Source organism: Chrysochloris asiatica, unplaced genomic scaffold (assembly GCF_000296735.1).
Source record: "Chrysochloris asiatica unplaced genomic scaffold, ChrAsi1.0 scaffold00130, whole genome shotgun sequence".
NCBI classification, from domain to species: Eukaryota; Metazoa; Chordata; class Mammalia; order Afrosoricida; family Chrysochloridae; genus Chrysochloris; species Chrysochloris asiatica.
In genome coordinates this window covers 451,637-472,260 of record NW_006408648.1, presented here as the reverse complement: position 1 = coordinate 472,260, position 20,624 = coordinate 451,637, and the positions used below count along the sequence as shown (strand labels likewise).

The window sequence follows — 20,624 nt, the reverse complement described above, 5'->3', positions numbered from 1 at the left end:
CATAACTATTTACCTACCATGCAAATTAATCACCAAGATGGAGAGGGACCCTCACATCACAACCATGAGGGCATACTCCACTCTTGCCCTGAGCTGACATTTTTTTAGTCTCCCTAGTGCTATGGCTCTGTAGGATAAGCACTGAACTGCTAACTACAAAATTGGAGGTTCGCACCCACCAGCTGCTCCATAGGAAACAAATGAGGCTTTCTGTTCTAGCAGAGATTTACAGCCTCAGAAACCCATACAGGGTCACTGTGAGTGGGAACCGACTCCATAATATTTAACAACAAGCTGCCCTAGGGTATCTTTTTTTATTCACTTTCTCATGCTACAAATTGACCTGCATCATTTGATCATGCTCAGATAGAGGCAAAATACAAACATATCCAATCAATGCAGATACAAGGACCAAATAGCACAACTTTATTTAGATATCCTCAAAGACAAGTCAGAAAGGATAAGTGATGCAAAGAGATATTTGTAGAATTTTATCAAGTGGATGCAAAAGATTCTGCTTGTGCTTTCTCTCAAAATCATATGGTGGTTTAATAAAACATACCCAACCAGCCTCAAAATACATTTATTTGGATTAAAAATTGCATTTGCCTATGATCAAAGACAAGTTAAGGTAAAAAACTGTCAAAAGTGTAAGCATTTTTAAAAACAGAAGTAGTGTTGTTCTTTCTGGGTGGGTGTAGACTTGAAATATGCTGTTACTTTCAAGATATGGGAGATTGGGGAAGATAGGAAGGTGGGACTGGGTGGAGCTAAAACTATGTTGGTGGTTGTGTGCCCTGGAGATGGTGCTGACTCACAGCGACCCCATGAAAGGTTCCCAAGGCTGTAAATCTTTACAGGAGCAGAAAGTCTCATATTTCTCCCATGGAATAGTTGGTAGTTTCAAACTGCTGACCTTGAGGTTAGCAGCTCAACTTGTAACCACCATGCCACCAGAGCTTCTTATAAGGGTCTGGGAGGGGTCTGTGGTCTGGTGGGGGGACTGCAGCAGAGATGTACACAGCCATACACCTTCATGGCCAGTAGTTTCTAGGAAGTATGAGCTCAACAGTGTAGTGGGCGGACACCTGAATTGTTTATCCAAGTGAAACGAAACCTCAAACTATCACTAGGGAAACAGGTCACAGGGGTGGGTGAAGAACCATACCAGAGGCCAGGAGAGCAAGACTAAGTCAGAGAAGAACTGCAATTTGGAGAGCTGAGAGGCTTATACCTCACTTTATGGACTCCAGAGACCAGGATAATGACGATTTTATAGGAGCAAGACCACGTCAAGAACATCCCACCAACCTTGCCTGCCTGCCGTTTCTACAAATACCCATACTTCAGAGATGGAGCTGGCCAGAGCCCAGGGCCTATGCCAGGGTATTAACTACAAATTTTAGTGACATACAAATATAACATTCCCCTTGTTCCTACCCATCTTTGTACCTCAATGATATTTCTCATTTTTCAGTAACACTTTAACATCCACAGATGTAATTTCACTGTATGAAATGTTCACTTTCTAATCTGCCTTCACTCATTTAACAAATGTTTAAGAAGTTACAACTGAATGCAAGCCAAAGGCTAGTCCTGGGGTCCATGGTGAGCAAAAGCAGACATGGTTTCCCTCATGGAGTCTTTAGTTGAGTACAGGCAACCTTGCTGTTGTTGTTAAGTACGTCAAGTCGGTTCCGACTCATAAGGACCCTGTGTAGGGTTTCCGAGGAGCAGCTGATGAGCTTGAACCACCGACCTTATGATTTAAACTGACTTTGCAGTCTACTGCATTAACCCATAGCACCATACCGGGGCTCCACAGAAGGCTTGCCCCCATCTAATAATGCCAAAGTACTGGCCATCAGGTGATTTTCCTACACAGTTTCAGTTAGAGCTGATGTCTTTATATCAACACTCATAAGAGTATGAGGTAGATTCTGGGTTGTGTAGAACACAACCAAATGAACTTTCCCCAAGTCCTCTGTCTCCGATACAGGGCGTCTCAGGAAATATTGGTTCTCCTTCACTTTATATTTTAAAAGTTCAAGGTGGCTGAATGACTATCAGTTTTAGGTGGCACAGTAGAGAGAACCCCCTCTGGGGAAGGGTGAGCTAAATGGTCCTTAAGTTCCCTTCCAATATAATATTTCTGTAATTCCAGCTTATCAGTAGGGCTTGCAATGCAATTTTGAAATATTTTGACTTACATTAATAGTTTACACAAAAGATTGTCTACTATTTAACAACAACAACAAAAAAAAACCCACCAAACGCCCTGCCATGTAGTCAACTCCAACTCATAGTGATCCTAGAGGGCAGAACTGCCCCAGAGGGCTTCCAAGCCTGTAACTTTATGTAAGCAGACTGCCACGGTTTTCCAAGTCTGTAACTTTATGTAAGCAGACTGCCACGTTTTCTCCTTTGGAGCAGTTGGTGGGTTCGAATGGCTGATCTTTTGGTTAGCAACTGAGACCTTCAACCACAGTACTATCAGGAATCTTTAACAAAGAACAAAAACTAAATAAAATCTTTATAAACCCCAAACCAGTTGCTGTTGAGTTGATTCCAATCTATGGCAGCCCCATGTGTGTTAGACTAGAATTGTGATCAGTAGGGTTTTAATAGCTAAATTTTGAAGGTAGATCACCAGGACTTACTTCTGAGGCACCTATGAGCAGACTCCCGACCTTTAGATCGGCAGGCAAGCACAATAACCATGTTCAACACGCAAATAACTGCAAAATCTTTATAACACAAGTGAAACACATAGAGCAGCAAACTTATAAAACTGATAACAAAACTGCCAATATCTACAATGTCACGTTTCAGATTTCAACAAAGTAAACATCTGATTTCAAACTTAACTATCCTTACAGTTACCTGGAGACCCAGATGCAGATGATTGTATTTTGAATTTGAGGTGAACCATTTGCTTAAGGTTATGCGTTTATACATTCTGAGAGACTGCCATTTCTTTCCCAAAACATTTAACATTTGTCATTTCCTTCCTAGCCTCAGTTAGAAGAAATCAAATGAAGTAATATCCTAAATATAAAAATTGCTTGTTAAATTCATATGCTTTTTCTCTATATATGCAGAGAAGGGGATATAATACATAACAAAACTAGCACATTTTAACAAATGGCAGCATATTTCAAATTTAGGGAAGCATGAAAATCTGTGAAAGCACCGTTTTATGTGAAATATTTACATAAGAATATAAATAAAATGTACACTACAAAATAAGATCAAATAGATTGGGGCATACAGAACACAGCTAATAGGGCTTAAATTTGCAAAGCACACACATACAGACTGGATTTTTTAAAGTTTCCATTTTACAATGGGGCATTGCACACTGAAAGGTTCACTTCCCTGTGACATCTTTCTAACCACAAGCAATGCACATAAGAACTTAAAAGATGTGCATGAACTTGGAATCTTCAATTTGGTGGTATAGATGCATAGAGATGTACATTTTACAACTCTCTACTGCTTCCTTTTCCACAATCTGTCTTGTCAGATTGTAGTACTTGTATGTTTCTATGATGTTGGAAACTACTCTATAGGCATTTCACATACCATCAGGGTCATTCCTGGTAGGTAAGTTTCAAGACTAACACAAACTTCTCTTTTTAAAAACCAGCCAATGACAAAGAACATTGTCCAATAGAGTGCAGGAAGATTAAAAAAAATGGACTCAAACATATCAATGATTATGAAGGTGGCAATATTTCATTCTGTTATACATACGGTCACCATAAATCAAAGCTGACTCAGCGGCAACTAATAACAATAACTACTTCCTTCATGTACCTTTATTGGGAAGATACTAAAGGTTCACTCCACCCAGAGATATTGCTACTAAAAAGGGAAATTTCCCAGTAAAACAAGATGTTGCTCTTCTAGTATCTAATGATGTGAGTCTGTTTTGAAAATGTCCTTAAATTACTTTACTCAAATTTGGTTAAAGATTGAAAACAATACTAAATAAGGCTTGCACAGGTTGGCTATAGTTTCGATGTAAGGAACTGGAGACTTTAAGAAGAACTGTGTTGATCAATTTGATCTTCAAAGTTCATAGAATCGAGACAAAAAATTGCATGTGTTTTTTCACATTGGGTTGTATTTTCACTGTTCATGTCCTATTTGCATATAAACAAAAGAGATTGTTTTCTGTGTTTTTGTTTTGGTCCCTTGGGATGACTGTGGTAAGGAAGAAGGGACCAGGTGATTTTCATACCTTGGATGTCACACTTTGTGTTTAAGTCCCTACCCGCCTTCCTCACCACCCACTTTCAATTATTTGGGGTTCATCACCTCTTGTTTGAACTATTGCAACAGCATTGTTGCTGGCTCCCTCTCATTATTCTTTGTCTTTCCATTATGTTTCTTTGAAAACAATTTGATTATGTAACTCTGTTCCCCATAGACTAGTGGTCTTAGTCCTTAGCAAGAGATACACAAGACTTTCCGCAATCTGATCTTATTTTTCTCTTTTGCTTGTATCGCTTAGCCCATTCGTAGTCCCCTCTGTTCACACTTGAACTGTTCCCTAGTCTCCAAACACACCAGGCCCTTGTAAGACATTTGCCTTCCTTGCTTTTCCTCCTGCCTGGAACATTTTTTCTTCCTTTACTGCTTGTAAAACTGACTCTTGAAGTTCTAGATCACACTACAGTTGAAGCCTTCTCTGCCCCACCCTTCCCTTCTTCCTATATTTGTATCTTCCTCATTCCCAAATTACATTATTCATTCTTCCATTACATCGGTTTCCTTCTTATGTTTAAAATCTCACTGCTGCAATGGCTACCCTATCCTGACTTCTACAAGGGCAGAGATCGTGATTCATTCCCCTTTGCATTCCTGCTGCTTTGCTGAACTCCCAGAGTGGGAGTTCAGTAAATGCCATTTTATTGAGTTAATAATATACGTTAATTGATGGCGCTAAGTCTGGCACTCTGCTAAGCACTTTAAATGTTACTGCAGTTAATCTTCACAATAAACATGCAAGGTTTCACAGACAAGAAAACGGAGTTTCAGAGAAGTTACATCACTTGCCCAGGACCATTACCAGTGACCTCAAGCTTTTAGCAGGATGTGAGTCTCATTTGAATGTCAGTTGTCAATGTACTTTTTTTTTTTTTGGTCTGAATGCTGTGGGTGTGATTTGGCACTTTTTGAGTAAGTCTCCCCAAAGTGCCTTAGTAATTGTGTAACTTTGAGTAAGTTACTAAGCTTCTCTGAACCTCAGTTTTCTCATTGGGGAAATTAATACTTAACCCACATCTCTAATTATCATAGCAACATACTCATCCTCACACACCACATTCCTCTGTTTGCTCATTTAATCCGTATCCTCATGAAGATTACAACCAGTAAATCTAACAGATGAAGAAACAGAGGCTCATCTATCTAGCAATCTGCCCATGGTTCCTAAATCTATGGAAGAGTTATCCTTAAGGCCTCCCAGAACTGCATTTGTTGCTGTTATGAAGTGTCTTTGAGTTGGTTCCAACTCACTCTGCATAGGGTTTCTGAGGAGCGACTGGTGGGTTTGAACTGATGAACTTGCATGGAACCCTCAGCTCATTATCTGAGTAGCAGCCCTGTGATTAAGCACTCAATTGCTTACCGAAAGGTTTGTAGTTTGAACCCATCTGCTGCTCCTTGAAACAAAGGTGTGGCAGTCTGCTTCTGTAAAGATTACAATCTTAATCTTTACTCATCATGACTTAATGAGTCCTATAATGAGCTCTGGTAGCGTCGTGGTTACGAATCGGGCTGTGAACCGCAAGGTCAGCAGTTCGAAACTACCAGTTGCTCCACGGGGGAAAGATGAGGTTTTCTGCTCCTGTAAGGATTTACAGCCTCGGAAACCCTGTTCAGGATCGCTATGGGTCGGAACCGACTCGACGGCACTTAACAACAACAACATGAAGTCACTGGTATGGCACTGCAGGATAATGCACTGGACTGCAAGATCAGTGATTCAGACCCACCAACCATTACTCAGAAACCCTATACCGGTCGCTATGAGTCAGAAACAACTAGAAGACACTTAACAGCAACAACACCATAAGGTCGCTGTGAGTCACAGCCAACTGGATGGCAGTGGGAGCATACAGAGTTGCTGTTCCTATTGTTGGGTGCCATCAAGACAGTACAGACTTGTTAAAATACAACTGGAGGAGCTAGGTTTCTGGCAACCACAAAAAAATGGTTACAAGTGACAGAATTCTTTCTGAAATAGAATCTTCAATTAGCCACTGCACTGGCACATCAACTTTTCTTTTCTCTGTTGTCAAAATTCTTTGTGTCCTTCAAATTTCCACCTTCTCCTTGAGTCCCCAATAAGATTCCTGTTCCCTGGCAAACCACTTCCCCAACTCTCAGATGAAGGTCTTAAGGCCACTACTAGTCTGCTCAAGAGGGAAGAAAGCAAATGGTCTTTAGGATATGGCTCCTCAAGGAAGTGGGTTTTCAAACAACCTTAGTTTCCTGAAGCCCAGGTCTCACCTGCCTTGTTCCATTGTGATATTCTTTTTCACCTGAGGAGGCCTCACTTCTTAGAGCAGGGGTCTTAGACTCCCATGACTGCAGGGTCCAGGCAGGTAAAGTAAACAATTAAAACAAGCTACATGGGAAGAGGAAAGTTTATATCCTATCAGAGCATGGATTATGCTAAATCTAGCAGGTGTTGTCATGTGCGAATGTGGGCCCAGTCTTACCAAGTAGCTGATCTTCCAGTTAGTAGATGCTGTTGAGTCAGCTCCAAATCATAGCAACCCTAGCACAACAGAATGAAGCACCGCCTGGTCCCTGCACCATCCTCACAATTGCTGTTATGTTATAGCCCATTGTTGCAGCCACCGTGTCAATCTATCTCGCTGGAGGTTCTTCCTCTTTTTCAATGTACCTCCATTTTAACAAACAAGATGTTCTTCTCCGGGACAAAATGCCTTAAGGACAAGAAGTGATATCTCATCATCCTTCATTCCTCCCGAGACAAATTTGTTTGATTTTTCTGGCAGCCCACTGTACTTTCAGTATTCTTCACCAACACCACAATTTGAATGTATCAATTCTTTTTCAATCTTCCTTATTTGTTGTCCAGTTTTCACATGCAGATGAGGGGACTGAAAATACTATGACTTGGGTCAAGTGTACCTAAATCCTCAGGTAACATCTTTAGTTTTTAACATTTTGAAGAGGTCTTTTGCAGAAGATTTGACCAGTGCAATACATTGTTTGATTTCTTTACTGCTGTTTCAGTGAGCATTGATTGTTTAATCAAGTAAAATGAAATCCTTGACAACTTCAACCTTTTCAACGATGTTGTTTATTGGTCCAGTTATGAAGATTTTTATTTTCTTTACATTGAGTTGTAATCCATATTGAGTTGGAAATTCAAACAGGTGAAAATTTCAGGTCCTTGAAATATAAGAAAGATGAGGCTTTCTGCTCCTACAAAGATTTATAAGTCTCTAGGAAACCCTATACAGGGTTGCTAGAGTTGGAACTGACTCAACATCCCTTAACAACAACAACAATTATAACTAAGGTTCTTTAAAAAATTTTTTTCCTTTTTTTTTTCCTTTATAAGATGTGTTTATGGATCATTTTTGGCCTACCATTAGCCCTATGGCTCTTACCTTTATCTTTTGCACAAGGAGGTCCTGCATGTTGTTGTTAAGTGATGTCAAGTCAATTCTGACTCATAGCAACCTTGTAAAAGGTTTCTGAGGAGCAGCTGGTGGGTTTGAACCACCGACATTGCAGTTCAAATCAACCTTGCAGTCTAGTGCATTATCCTGCACCACTACACCAACAACCTTATAGGACTCATTAAAGTAGCTATGAATAAAGTCCCGTGCTGATCCTACAGCGCCACACCAAATTTCCCCAGTAGTATTATCTTACACAACTGTAATATAATATAAAACCAAGGAGTTGACATTGGTATAACCCAAAGAATTTATTCAGATTTCACCAGTGATACATATACTCATGTGCTTGTGTGTGACTGTGTGTGTAGAGTTCTATGCAATTTTATCACATGTGTACATTCAAGTAACTACTGCCATCATTCACCCACTGAAGAACATTTGGATTTTTCCCAGTTTGGGCTATTCCGAATAAAAACTTCTCTGAATATGAATGTACTATTTTTCTTGTTTGTTTATTGTGAAATTTTCTAAGCTAAGTGTATATTTAGTTTGGTGAGAAATGTCATACTGCTTTCCAGAGGTGCTGTACCATTTCACATATCCTCCGCTAATATACCATTGATCCAGTTCCTCTATAACCTGACAGTACTTGGTGAGATCACAATTTATTTATTTATTTATTTATTTATTTTATTTTAGCGATTCTGACAAGTATGTAGTGCTATTTCATTGTAATATTCATTTTCTTTTCTATCATGGTTAATGATGTTGAACATCTTTTGACATGCTTATCTGCAATTTGTGTTTTTCGCTTCTTTGAAGAAATGTCTTTTGCCCATTTTCTAATTGGATTCTTTGGGCTTTGTAGTGTTTGACTTGATAAATGAAAAATCTCACTGGTGTCTGAATTGGTGTTTCCTTAATGTTGAGCAAAAGGATACTTTTTTGTTATTTGTATTTATTTCTTCTTTAAAGATTACTTAGTCCTGGTGTGGTACTGTGAGTTACCACGCTGGACTGAAAAGTTGGTTTGAACCACAAGGTTGGCAGTTCAAGCTCACCAGACTTTCCTTGGAAACCCTGCACAGAATTGACTCGATAGCACTTAACAACAACAATTATTAACTACACTGGATTTCTTTCTGTCCTTTCATTGTTGTTGGGTTTTAGTCCCAATTAGACCATAAAAATAAGGTATGCTCATCATGGAGTAGGCAATCATTTAAAATCAAAAGGGCAACATTTTCCTTAGGACATAGTTGAGAAGCGATGGGAATTTGGGTGAACTGGAACTAGAAACCACAGGGAGGAAGCAGGATAATTGTTGTTGCATGGAGGGGAATGTAACCACTGAGATGAAACAAAGTGTGTGATTTGTTGAATGTAAAACTGATGATCTTGTCCATAAACCTTCACTCAATTCACAATAAAAAGTAAAAAAACAAACAAAAACAACAAAAAAAACCCCGAAGCAAACCAAACCAAACTAAAACAATGTGCCAATTCTTTCTTCTGTTATACTCCAGAGAGCCTTAAACCTAACAAGTTACTGATAAGTATTTACTGTTTAGTTGGTCGAAAGTAATTATAATGTGGAGGTAATGACCTAGGTAGATTTTAAACTAGTTATTAGCTTCTAGCTGGTATGGACTAATTGGCTTATATAACAAAATATCTAATTTTTCTTATTTTTTAATAGCTCTATTTGCAAAGCTGTTTGAACTGCAAGGTTGGTGGTTCAAGCTCACCAGCTGCTCCTTGGAAACCCTATAAAGGGTTGCTTTGGGTCGGAACCAACTTGACAGCACTTAATAACAACAACAGCAATTAGTACAGTAGTCCTGGTATGGTGCTTTGGGTTAATGCGCAGAACTGCAAAGTCGGTTTAAACTGAAAGGTTGGTGATTCAAGCTCACCAGTCACCTTGGAAACACTGTACAGAGTCGCTATGGGTTGGAACCAACTCAACCGCACTTAACAACAATAACAACAATTAGTACAAATTTGAACCCCAATAATTCAAACTGTAATATTTGGATTGTGTTGGCCTATAAATATCCCTGGCATTATGGAAAGCAAATTTTCGATTTATTGTGGGTTGCAAAGCTTTCTAAGAAAATGCTTTAATACTTCTCTATTCCATTTCTACTGTGGTTTTTTTTTTTTTTTTTTTTTTTTGCTTATTGACGTAAATTATGACAAAATTCCACTAGGCCTTGTTTCCTTCTTTATCTCACCAGATTCACTAGAGCTTCATAGCTGAGAAGCCTCAAACAACTTTTCCATGGCTTAACAGTGTAGAATGGAATCAACATATGTACCAGTAACAAAATCCAACAAAAATCTATAAATTTATACCTCAGAGTCCTTTTCTTCCTGAAATCCTTTCTCAAATAGTTTTATATGGAATAAGAAATAATTGACTTTTCTCTCCTTTGTTTAGCTACTAAATTAGGGGGAGGAAGGACTTCAGAACTGGCTTCCTTGCTTCTAGGTTATCTCCATGCGGTTCTTTAGGAACAGTTGCTGTTTGTTCTGAAGTGCCATCCAGTTGGTTCCTACCCATAACGACCCTGTATAAGGTTTCCAAGGAGCAGCTGGTGAGCTTGGACTGCTGACCTTGCAGTTCAAACAGCTTTGCAGTCTGGCGCATTAACCCACAGCGCCACACCACAGAGAAGATGGTTTTATCATGTGAAGAGGTTGTCTTTCATCACCAAAGTTTTTGCAGGAGCAGTCCATCTGTGCTGTATCCATGAACTCAAAGCACTCTAAAATCTACGCCCTCCCCTCAACTGGGAGCATTCTGCAAAGGTCACCGATGGCCTCAGGACTGACATTTGCAGTCATGCTCTTACTTCACCTTTCTGCAGAATTTTACACAGTGAAATATTTTTCTTCTTTTGGTTTGGTGATCTAACCCTTTTCTGGCTTTCCTCCCACTTAGCAGTTCATGGCTTCTTTCTCACTATGGTCACCAGAGCCATCTCTCCTGTTGTCACCCCCACCCCCACACTTAAGCCTCATTTGGCTAGTTAATTATCCAAGCCTGGGTCTTTGAATGAAGTTGATATCCCCTCATCCCCTTCCTCTCTGCCTCCACACCCCTCTTATCCCACCCCCCAGAGCTGGGGGCCTAAAAAAGACCCATTCCCTGCTGGTTCTCTGAATTGGATCTCTGAGCTGGATCTCTGAGTTGTGTCTCTTACATTAATCCCTGCATCTAGCCTGGCTCTCAGCTTCCTGAATTTCATTCTCCTTCTTAATTTTTGGTTTCCCATTATGATCAGATTCACTGACAGGAAGTGGTTGGCCTCATCCTTGTCCTTGTGTGTGTTTCCAGTCAAACCCTCTAGAATCCCAGCCTGGGGGTATTCTAACAGATTCAAAGGGTGTTAAACACTTATGCAGGAAAATGACCTTCCTGAGTTCTAGACCTAACAAAGCCATCAAGTAGTTGTGAAATTTCAGGCAAATAACATCCCCTCCATTTCATAGTTCTAAAAACAACTAATAGTTGTTTGCTGAATATTTACTAGAGCAGAGTTTGAACCCTTTACATGAATTCTCCCATTAAAATCTCACAACCACTTTATATCATTATTTCCCCCTCTCAAAGAAAAGAAACCAAGAATTTACAAAGATAAGCAACTTGACTTAAGTCACATAGCAAGTAATAAGGGTATTCGTATCAACATATTGTTGTTAAGTGCAGTCAGGCCATTCAGACTCAAGCAACACTTTGGAGGGTTTCTGAGGCTGTAAATCTTCAAAGAAGCAGAAAGCCTGCTCTTTCTCTCATGGAACTGCTAGTAGTTTCAAACTACTTATTGACCATGAGGTTAGCAGCCCCACTTGTAACCACTATGCTACCAGAGATCCTTAATGCATGTTCAGTACACATGGCTAATTGAATGAGTGGAGGATACCTCTTTCTACTACTCATCAGGCCCAGAATCTCGCACAGACTGTTTGTGATAAGCCCTCCACTGCTAACCACAAGGTCAGTGGTTCAGACCCATCAGCCACTTCTTGGAAATCCTATACAGGGTCATTATGAGTCAGAACCGACTAGACAGCACATAACAACAACATCTTCTTGTACCTCCTCTTGCTGTTCCTTTCTCCCTAGCTTTTCCCTTTCTTTTGTCTCTATTTCATCCTCCATCTCTTCTGCCCCTTCAACCTCAGACAAACTGTACCTAGTGTATATGAAAATTATTCCCTCTCATTTGCCATACTTATCCAGACATTAAAAAATATCTTTGTTTTTAATTTAAACATCAATGACTGTAACATTTAATATTTGAATAACAAATTTTAAAATCCTACATGAATCATCTAATAACAATCTGTTTTTAGCTCTTCAAAGGATTCTTAAGTTCCTTTTGTATCTTGTAGGAAAAATAAAAACAAAAGCACACATTGCCCAGACTTGGAGCTATGAACTCAAGCTCGTGGGTGCTCTCGGAAGGACAGACTGACTTTGGGGCTTCAGCTGATGTTTGACAGCACAGACCCCTCTACCTCCTGTGTGCTCTGGGTTTTGGCCTCTACACAGTAGTAACACAGATTAGCAGTTTCTTCTTGGGCGGGAAGGACAGAAATCTGAGCATCATCCTCAACCTCAGCCTGCCTCTGAGGTCACCTAACTCATAATTGCTCTTCAAAGAATGGTAAGAATGATCACTCACTGTTGGGGATCGGTGTCGGCTGCTTCCTCCCCTTGGCAAATGCTTGGCAGTGGGCTAAAGCCAGACCACCAACCAGGACGTGGGCAAAGCTTGGAAAGGACTCTGCTCTCAGCTGTTGATCCGCGTTACAGTAGGAAAGGGAACAAGCCTTTCCTGCCAGGGTCTTTTTCTATACTGACTGTACAGCCTGTAACTTTTTTTCATAAAGGCAGTTCCTCTTTCTTGCCCACACTTATGGAAGAGGTTTAACCCTTTCCTTGCAGCTTGAGTTCGTGAACCTCCGTCTAAATAAAAAGAATTCAGTGGCATAGAGTTCCACACTTGACATTAAGATGAGGCTGACTAAAATTTCCCCTTCTTGAAATTCCCTCAATAAATACAGAAGATACGATCATTAAAACAAGAAAACCATATCTCTGCATCTACAAGATGAAGTAAGAGGACATTCTACAGATGTTGGTAAAATAATAAACAAGGGTGAATTACCATGAGTGTAGATTTCAATACCACCAAGGTGGGTGAGGATTTCACAGAGTTGAAGGGTCTTCTGAGAGGGCTGCCAACCAAGGACTAGCAGAAACAGCTGCTTTAATGTTTTCATTCCTGGGTAGCCAAGGATTAAATTGGTGAAAGAGAAGATTTCTGAAATAAAGGCCTGGAGGAGGAGGGGCAACAGCATCTGAAATTAATAGGTGAATCTGAGAGACACAGGATTCATCAAGCAGAAACTATACCACAAGAAAAGAAAATGCCCTCATCTGAACTAGAAAAGGCACAATTTAAAAATAGAAAGAATTCCGTATTTTATAGCAAAATTTAGAGAATGGATTTGCATCCAGATAAATCATGGTGAGAATTTTAAATTCCAAAGATAAAGAAGGCTAAAAGATAAACAAAAAGGGATAAAATTCAGAGAAACAAAACTCTTACTTAACCCTACGTGGTAAGAAACAACACAATATGTACAGTTTTGAGTTAGCATTCTCTACTCAAGTAAGTTTCCAGGTAAGTGTGAGTCAATAGAAATATAACACCAAGCTGATCTGAAACAACAACAAATGTTGTTGTTGTTAAGTGTTGTCGAGTCAGTTCTGACTCATAGCGACCCTGTATAGGGTTTCCAAGAAGCAGCTGATGGGTTTGAACTGGTGGTTCAAAGTCCAGTGCTGATCCTACACTGACACAACAGGAATCCTCGAATAACCATGTTGTTGTTAAGTGCTGTCGAGTTGATTCCGACCCATATACCATACTACCACCAAAATAAGCTTCCTAAATAAATTACTTAAAGACATGTTCTAGAAAAGGAAATTATTTACAATTGAAAGTCTAAGAATAGAGAAGCCATGACTGAAAAGATCCAGTACTGAGCCCTAAAACCAGCAGCAGGAATAAAGACAAAACTAAATAATCATAAATTAGTTTAGACAATCAGAATGCTAAATAAAGGAAAAGCTATTATAAATAAGTTACATTATTTTAATAAGTTTAAACAACAATTGACAAAGGAGAAGAGCCAGGAGCGGGACCCTACCCAGAGAAGCTGTGATGTCTGAGATGGAGGCAGAGACATGACGTGGAGAGATGGAGTGACTGGGGACTTTAGACCTAGAGAGGGAGAGGGGCTGTGTGCTGATGACAGGGGGCCAGGCTTGTAGTGTATACCCTTTGGTTGGTTGATGATGCATGGAGGGGATTGTAACCATGGCAATGAAACGATATACGACAGGATGAATGTAAAACTAATGTTCTCCCTTGTAAACATGAGTCACAACAACACATTTAAAAAAATGGATAGTATCATGGCAAACTGGAATAAGGAAGCAAAAGCAACACATTATTATTAATCTTTGATAAAGAGGACTGAAAAAGTATTAATTTATCAACTTTGACAATTCATTGAGGTTTGAGAAATTATTTTTGACAGAGATAAGTAATAATAAAATGAAAAATAGATTATTTACCTTCAAAAGTATTGTAGAAGTGCAGATAGAATAGTATAAACAACAAAATGACACATTAGAGTGAAGCTGATGATGTACCCTGTAAACTTTCACTCAATCCAAAATAAAAACATTTAATAAAAAAAAAAGGGAAAAAAATGACACATTAGAAATAAAAATGAAATAACAAAAAAAAATCCATAAAAACATAATTTTTCATTATTTGAGTTTCTCAGTACCAATGTATCCTCTAATTTTTACTTGGATAGCATAAGCGTTTTTTCACATTATTATAGTTACTGTTATTAAGTGCTATCAAGTCTGTTCCGACTCATAGAGACCTTGTATAGGGTTTCCAAGGAGCAGTTGGTGGGTTTGAACTGCCGAACTTGTGGTTCGCAATCCAGTGCTGATCCTACTTTAGATCCATTATAATAAAAGTTGTCTGATGTTGGAAAATGTGTAATTTCTAATATTGCTATATTGAAAACAGTTTTTTTTTTTTTTTTTGTTAAAGTCTTTTGATGAACAGAAGTATTTAATTTTTATGAGGTCCCTTTTATTGTAATGCCTTGTCCCTACATTTTCTTATAAGAATTTATGGTTTTAGTTTTCACATGCTGTTCCTTAGTCCATTTTGCATTTGCTTTTTTGCATTTGGTGTGAGACATGGATGCTTTTTTATGTGTGTGTAATTCTATTACCAAGAAAAGTGAAAAAATAAGCTGTCAATTGGAAGAATATCTTCAGAAATCATAAATGTGATAAGAATCTAATAACCAAAAAATGTATAAAACTTCAACAACTTAACAACAAAGAAAAAGACCAATAACCCAATCAAAAAAATGGATAAAGGACTTGAATAGATATTTCACCAATGAGGATATCCAAGTGGACACCAAACACATGAAAAGATATCAATTTCTGTAGCTATCATAGGATGCCGATCAAAACCACAATGAAATACCATTTTACTACCATTCGGATGGTGTGGCACTGGAGGATAAGCACTTGACCACAAAGTCAGTGGTTCAAACTCACCAGTTGCTTCTCAGAAGGGTCTGAATCTACTCAATGATACTTAACAATAACAGGATGGCTAAGTTTTTGTGTTTTTTATTTTAAGGAAAATAACAAATGTTGGCAAGGACGTGGGGAGATTGGAACCCTTACCCATTGTTAGTAGAAATGCAAAATGGTATAACCATAGGGAAAACATATGATTATGCCTCCAAAACTAAAAAAAATATAACCTAGCAATTCCACTGGTAAGATTATACCCCAGGGACTTGAAAATAAAGAGGTGAACAGACATCCAACTGATGCTCATTGTAGCATTTTTCATAAAAGCTAAAAGGTGAAAACAATCTAATTGCCTATCAATGGATGAATGGATGAATAAAATATGATCCATCCATACAATCAAGTATTACTCATTCATAAAGAAAAATGAAGTCCTTATACATGCTACAACATGGATAGAGCTTGAAGACATATGTTGAATGAACTAAGTTAATCACAAAGGGCAAATATTGTATGAGCTCACTTATATAAAAGGATAAGAACGGGCAAATCTATAAAGACCAAAGTTTATTAATGATTGCCAATTTCAGGAGCAAGGGAAAATGAGGATTATTGCTTATGGAATACTGAGTTTTTATTTACAATGATGATAAATTAGCAATGATTAAAGGCACAATTGATAAATGTAATTGATGTCAATAAGTTGTACACTTGTAACTAGTTGAATTAATAAATGTAGGGTAGATATATTTATAAAAACAAATAAATAACAACTTCAGAGACTGCTTACATACAACCAAACACCTCACAGAATTTGATTTCTTGGTTTGGAGGTTTAGAGTCATGGTTTAATGAGAAATTAGTTAATTGGCCTAATGAGTTTAGTGCTTCTATTCTACCCACTCGTTCTTTGTGGAGTACCTGAGGTCTTAAAAGCTTGTAGAAGGCCATCCAAGATACAACAATTGGCTTCTATCTGCTTGGAGCAACAGAGGAAGGAGAGTCAAAAATTGGAGGAGGAAATAGAATGTGTAGCTAATTGCCTCCATGAATAATTGTGCCCTTTGCTATGAGACCAGAAGAACTTGATGGTACCTGACTCCTATTACTAATATTTTCATCAAATTGTTCAAAAGGGGGGAAATGTAGAAGATAATTTAAAATTCTTATGGAATTCAGATTTTCTGGAGCTATTGGGGTTCTAAAATTATTGCTCTGACATAGTGTTTAAGTCTTAGACCAGATATATCCCCTGAAGTCTTCTTTATAACAAACAACAGTGATGGTGGTGGTTATGTGCCATGGAATCGATTCCAACTCAAAGTGACCCTGTATAGGGTTTCCAAGGCTGTAAGTCTTTATAGGAGAAGAAAGTCTCATTTTTCTCCTAAGGGATGCCTGGTGGGCTTGAACTGCTGATGATCTTGCTGTTAGCAGCTCAACACATAACCCAATATGTCACCTGGGCTCCTATCTTCCCAAACAATAATTTAGTATAATTTGTAGAGAATGTCTGCCTTGAGCATGATGCAGCTTTAGAGAACTATCTTAAAGGGCTGGAACTCTGGTGGTGCCATAATTAAGTGCTCAACTCTTACCCACAAGTTTGGCAGTTGTAACCCACCAGCTGATCTGTGGAAGAAAAAGGGAGCAGTCTACTTTCATGAAAATCTACATTCTTGAAAATCCAATAGAATATTTCTACTCTGTCCTATAGGGTCACTAGGAGTCAGAATCAATACTTTGGCAATGGGGATCATCCATATAGAAAAAAACTGACAACTCCAACTGGAAAGATTAGATGGGAAACCTAGAGGGCAGTGAGTTTATGCTAATGGGGGAGGAATAATTCAGAAAGTTTTCACAGCTTGAAGGATGTAATCCATGTCATGGAATTGAACATAAAGAAATTGGTGAATTATATATGTTCTACTGCGTATATGCTTAACAAAACAACAGGAGCAAGAAATAAATTATTGGAACAGAAAAAAGTTTTACAGTTCATATATTTATAATAAGTTATTCATTGGGATGGTATATTGGGTACCGCTGTAGGATAAAGCACTGGACCTCCAACTGCAAGTTGGCAGTTCAAACCCACCAATCGTTCCTCAAAAACTCTTTACAGGGTCACTATGAGTCAGAAATGACTTGATAGCACTTAACAACAACATTAGATACTATTGTTAAGTAACAAATTATCCCTGAATTTAGTGGTTTCAAACAACAGATATTTATTTTCTCTCAATCTCTGTGGATCAGAAATTCTGGAGAGAATTAATTGGGTAGTTCTGACTCAAGGCCTATCAGAAGGTTACAGTCAGGATGTCAGCAGGGGATGTAGCCATTTGAAGGTTTGACTGGGGCTAGTGTGGATCTGTTTCTAAGATGATTCACTCACCTGGCTGTTGGTTGGAGTCCTCAGTTCTTTGCCAGCATTAGCAAGATGCTTCAGCTTATCAACCTGTGTGCCTCTTTCCACAACATGGTAGCTGACATCTCCCAGAAGTACATCAAAAAAGAGAGTAAAGAGGAAGTTACAATGCTTTTCATGGCCTAGTCTCCAAAGTCCCATATTGTCCCTTCTACTGCATCCTGTTTTTTTAGAAACAAGTTATTAAGTCTAGACCACATTCAAGGAGAGGGAAATTGGTTTATATTCTGTCTTTTGGAGTAAGGAATCCACAAAAGGAAACACATTCCCAAAATTACAATTACTGAAACATATGAGAGGACTTCAACAAGTTCATGGAAAAAATGGAATTAAACAATCATGGACTTTTTTCATGAAATTTTTGAAGCCCTCTTTTATAGACATGAATTTATTTAAGCTTCTAAATTCACCGTGACAAATTAATATTCAAAAGGATTGCATCGGGAGCTGACACCATCACCTGCCCTGGCACACACCCTCCAGATCTACCTCCAGGAGCTATAACAGGTATGGAAGTTTTTTTGCCTCACTTGAAAACTAAGGGTAACTGAACAAGCTTTCTAACATGGACCAGGAAGAACATGATATACAGGGAAAGAGACTGTATAAATAGAAGAGACTGATGGAAGAAAAGGAGAAGAAGAAAAAGATGATTGTCCCTGTCATCAAGTAGGGGTCCCTGGAGCTCCAAGTCTAAGATGTGCCAATTTGTAAGGAACCTCACCCTCAGGGGAGCCCTGTCGAGGGAATGGATCTTGTAATTGCATCATTAATAAGCTGCTCTAGCTGGTCTGCTTGTCCTTTTAATTGGAAATGTCTCACCTCAGAAGATTCTGGATGGGGATCAGGATGCCACCTATGGTCCTGTTCAATGCAAAGGCTCTGCAGGAAACCTCCTTCACTGGGCAGGTTCTAGCCCCATTTTAGATATTTCAATCAGTTGTGGGCTGGAGATGGACTTACAAGCTTTCTCTGGTGATGTTTCTGGTTATTCCTCTTATTCCTCTCTCACTCCTTCAAGTGTCTATTTTACAATAGTAGGCAAAGGAAATCAGGATTCAAAAGACAGCCAAGCATCTTAACATCATTTCCCCACTTTTACCCATTCAAACCATGCATCAATCTTTGTATCCCCGAACCCTGTTGTTCCATGGTTGTGCTTACATCATTATTTACCTCTGTTCTACTTAGCCCATGTAAGCCTGCCTAGCTATCTCCCATCTGCCTTGTTTTTCCTTTTCCCTTCCCCTTCTAGTGTATGCCTGCCCCCGACCACCCAAGCTATAATGCATCTATTCCCTACCCTGGGCTCCATCTTCCCCTCAATCCCCTCACCCCACCCCATACACCACGGTAACCAACAAAAAAATGAAAAATAAATGAATAAAATCCCCCCCCCCAGAAAAAGGATTGCATCAAGTTATGCTTTCATAAGCAAAATAAAAAATCATCAATGTCAGCAGTCAGTGAAACTTTCTTTCTCATGAAATTTCAGTTATATTTCTGTTTCCTGGAGTGTTTCTTATCAATTTATATATGGTTCTTAGATATCAAAGATGCTAATTTTTTATATTTGCTTTTTCCAGCATATTTGCTTTGAAGACTTTTGTTTTCAAATACAGGTGTTTTACACATTTTTTTGGGTAGTAAAAATTAGGGGCTTTTTCTACCACTCTAAAACTGAGAAAGTCTATATCTCAACTACAAATATGACTTTATTCTGTCTTTCCTAGTTTCTGACATTGCAATGTTACATACAGCTTTAGTTCACGTAAATTAATTTCTTAATGGTGAGAGGGAGGAATCTAAATAGATCATTTACCATATTTTTAACTAGTAACTATAATATCATTTAACTCTGCTTTATTTCTTCACTGATTTATGAGGTTTCCATAATAATGTAGCAAATGTTATGTGTGTGAAATGAGGTGCAAGTCCGTATTCTTGTAGCTAATGTAAGCTTGGAGTCCTGGTGTGGTGCTGTAGAATAGGCACTTGACTGCTAAACACATGATCAATGCTTCAAACCCTCCAGTCATTTCTCGGAAACTCTATACAGGGTCACTATGAGTCAGAACTGACTCCAAGGTACTTAACAACAATGTAACTTTGGAGTTGTGGTGCTGTGGGATAAGCACTGGACTACTAACCACAAGGTTGGCAGTTTAAACCCACCAGCTGCTCCTCAGAAACCCTACACAGAATCGCTATGAGTTGGAACCAACTCCATGGCACTTAACAACAATGTAACTCTATAAACTTTTAATATCTATTTCTTTGCATTACCTTTTCCCAACATTGTTCCAAAAGCCATATCTATTCTTTCTACTTATACGCTGGTGTAGCCCTGTGCAATTCGAATTCACCAGCACTTCTCACAGGCTCACTATGAGTCGGAATCAACTTAGTGACACTTAACAACAAAAACAATTTGTTATATTTTTAAAAAGACGTCTTTTGTATGTCGCCCAAAATGGCAGAATAGGAAACTCCAAAAATTTATTCTTCTACTAATGCAAACAACTATTGTTGTTAGGTGCCATCAAGTCAGTACTGACTCATAGTGACCTTATGCACAGCAGAACGAAACACTGCCTGGTCCTGGGCCAACCTCACTACTGTTGCCACGCTTGAGTCAATGTTGTCAGTTGGCCAATGTTGCCACTTGGCCAATCCATTTCATTGGGGGTCTTCCTCTTTTTCTCTGACCCTCCACCTTACCAAACACAGTATTCTTCTCCAGTGACTGGTCTCTCCTGACAATATGTCTAAGTATGAAATTTCAAGATGTAATTGATCAATACTGGTGATTGGAACGCAAAGAGGAAGGATCAGTAGTTGGAAAATACAGTCTTGG

General features: G+C 38.8%; 1 protein-coding gene across 1 annotated transcript in view; it reads right to left on the bottom strand.

Moving 5' to 3' along the window:
• The window catches only part of CD86 (CD86 molecule), a 96,291-nt gene extending 76,210 nt beyond the window's left edge, over positions 1-20,081 (bottom strand). The window contains exons 1-3 of the mRNA XM_006869419.1: positions 20,054-20,081; positions 17,735-17,928; positions 16,255-16,309 (exon numbers count right to left, since the gene is read on the bottom strand). Coding sequence (XP_006869481.1) covers positions 16,255-16,309; positions 17,735-17,928; positions 20,054-20,081 — 277 coding nt within the window. The remainder of the gene's footprint in view (positions 1-16,254; positions 16,310-17,734; positions 17,929-20,053) is intronic.
• Positions 20,082-20,624: the final 543 nt, after the last annotated feature.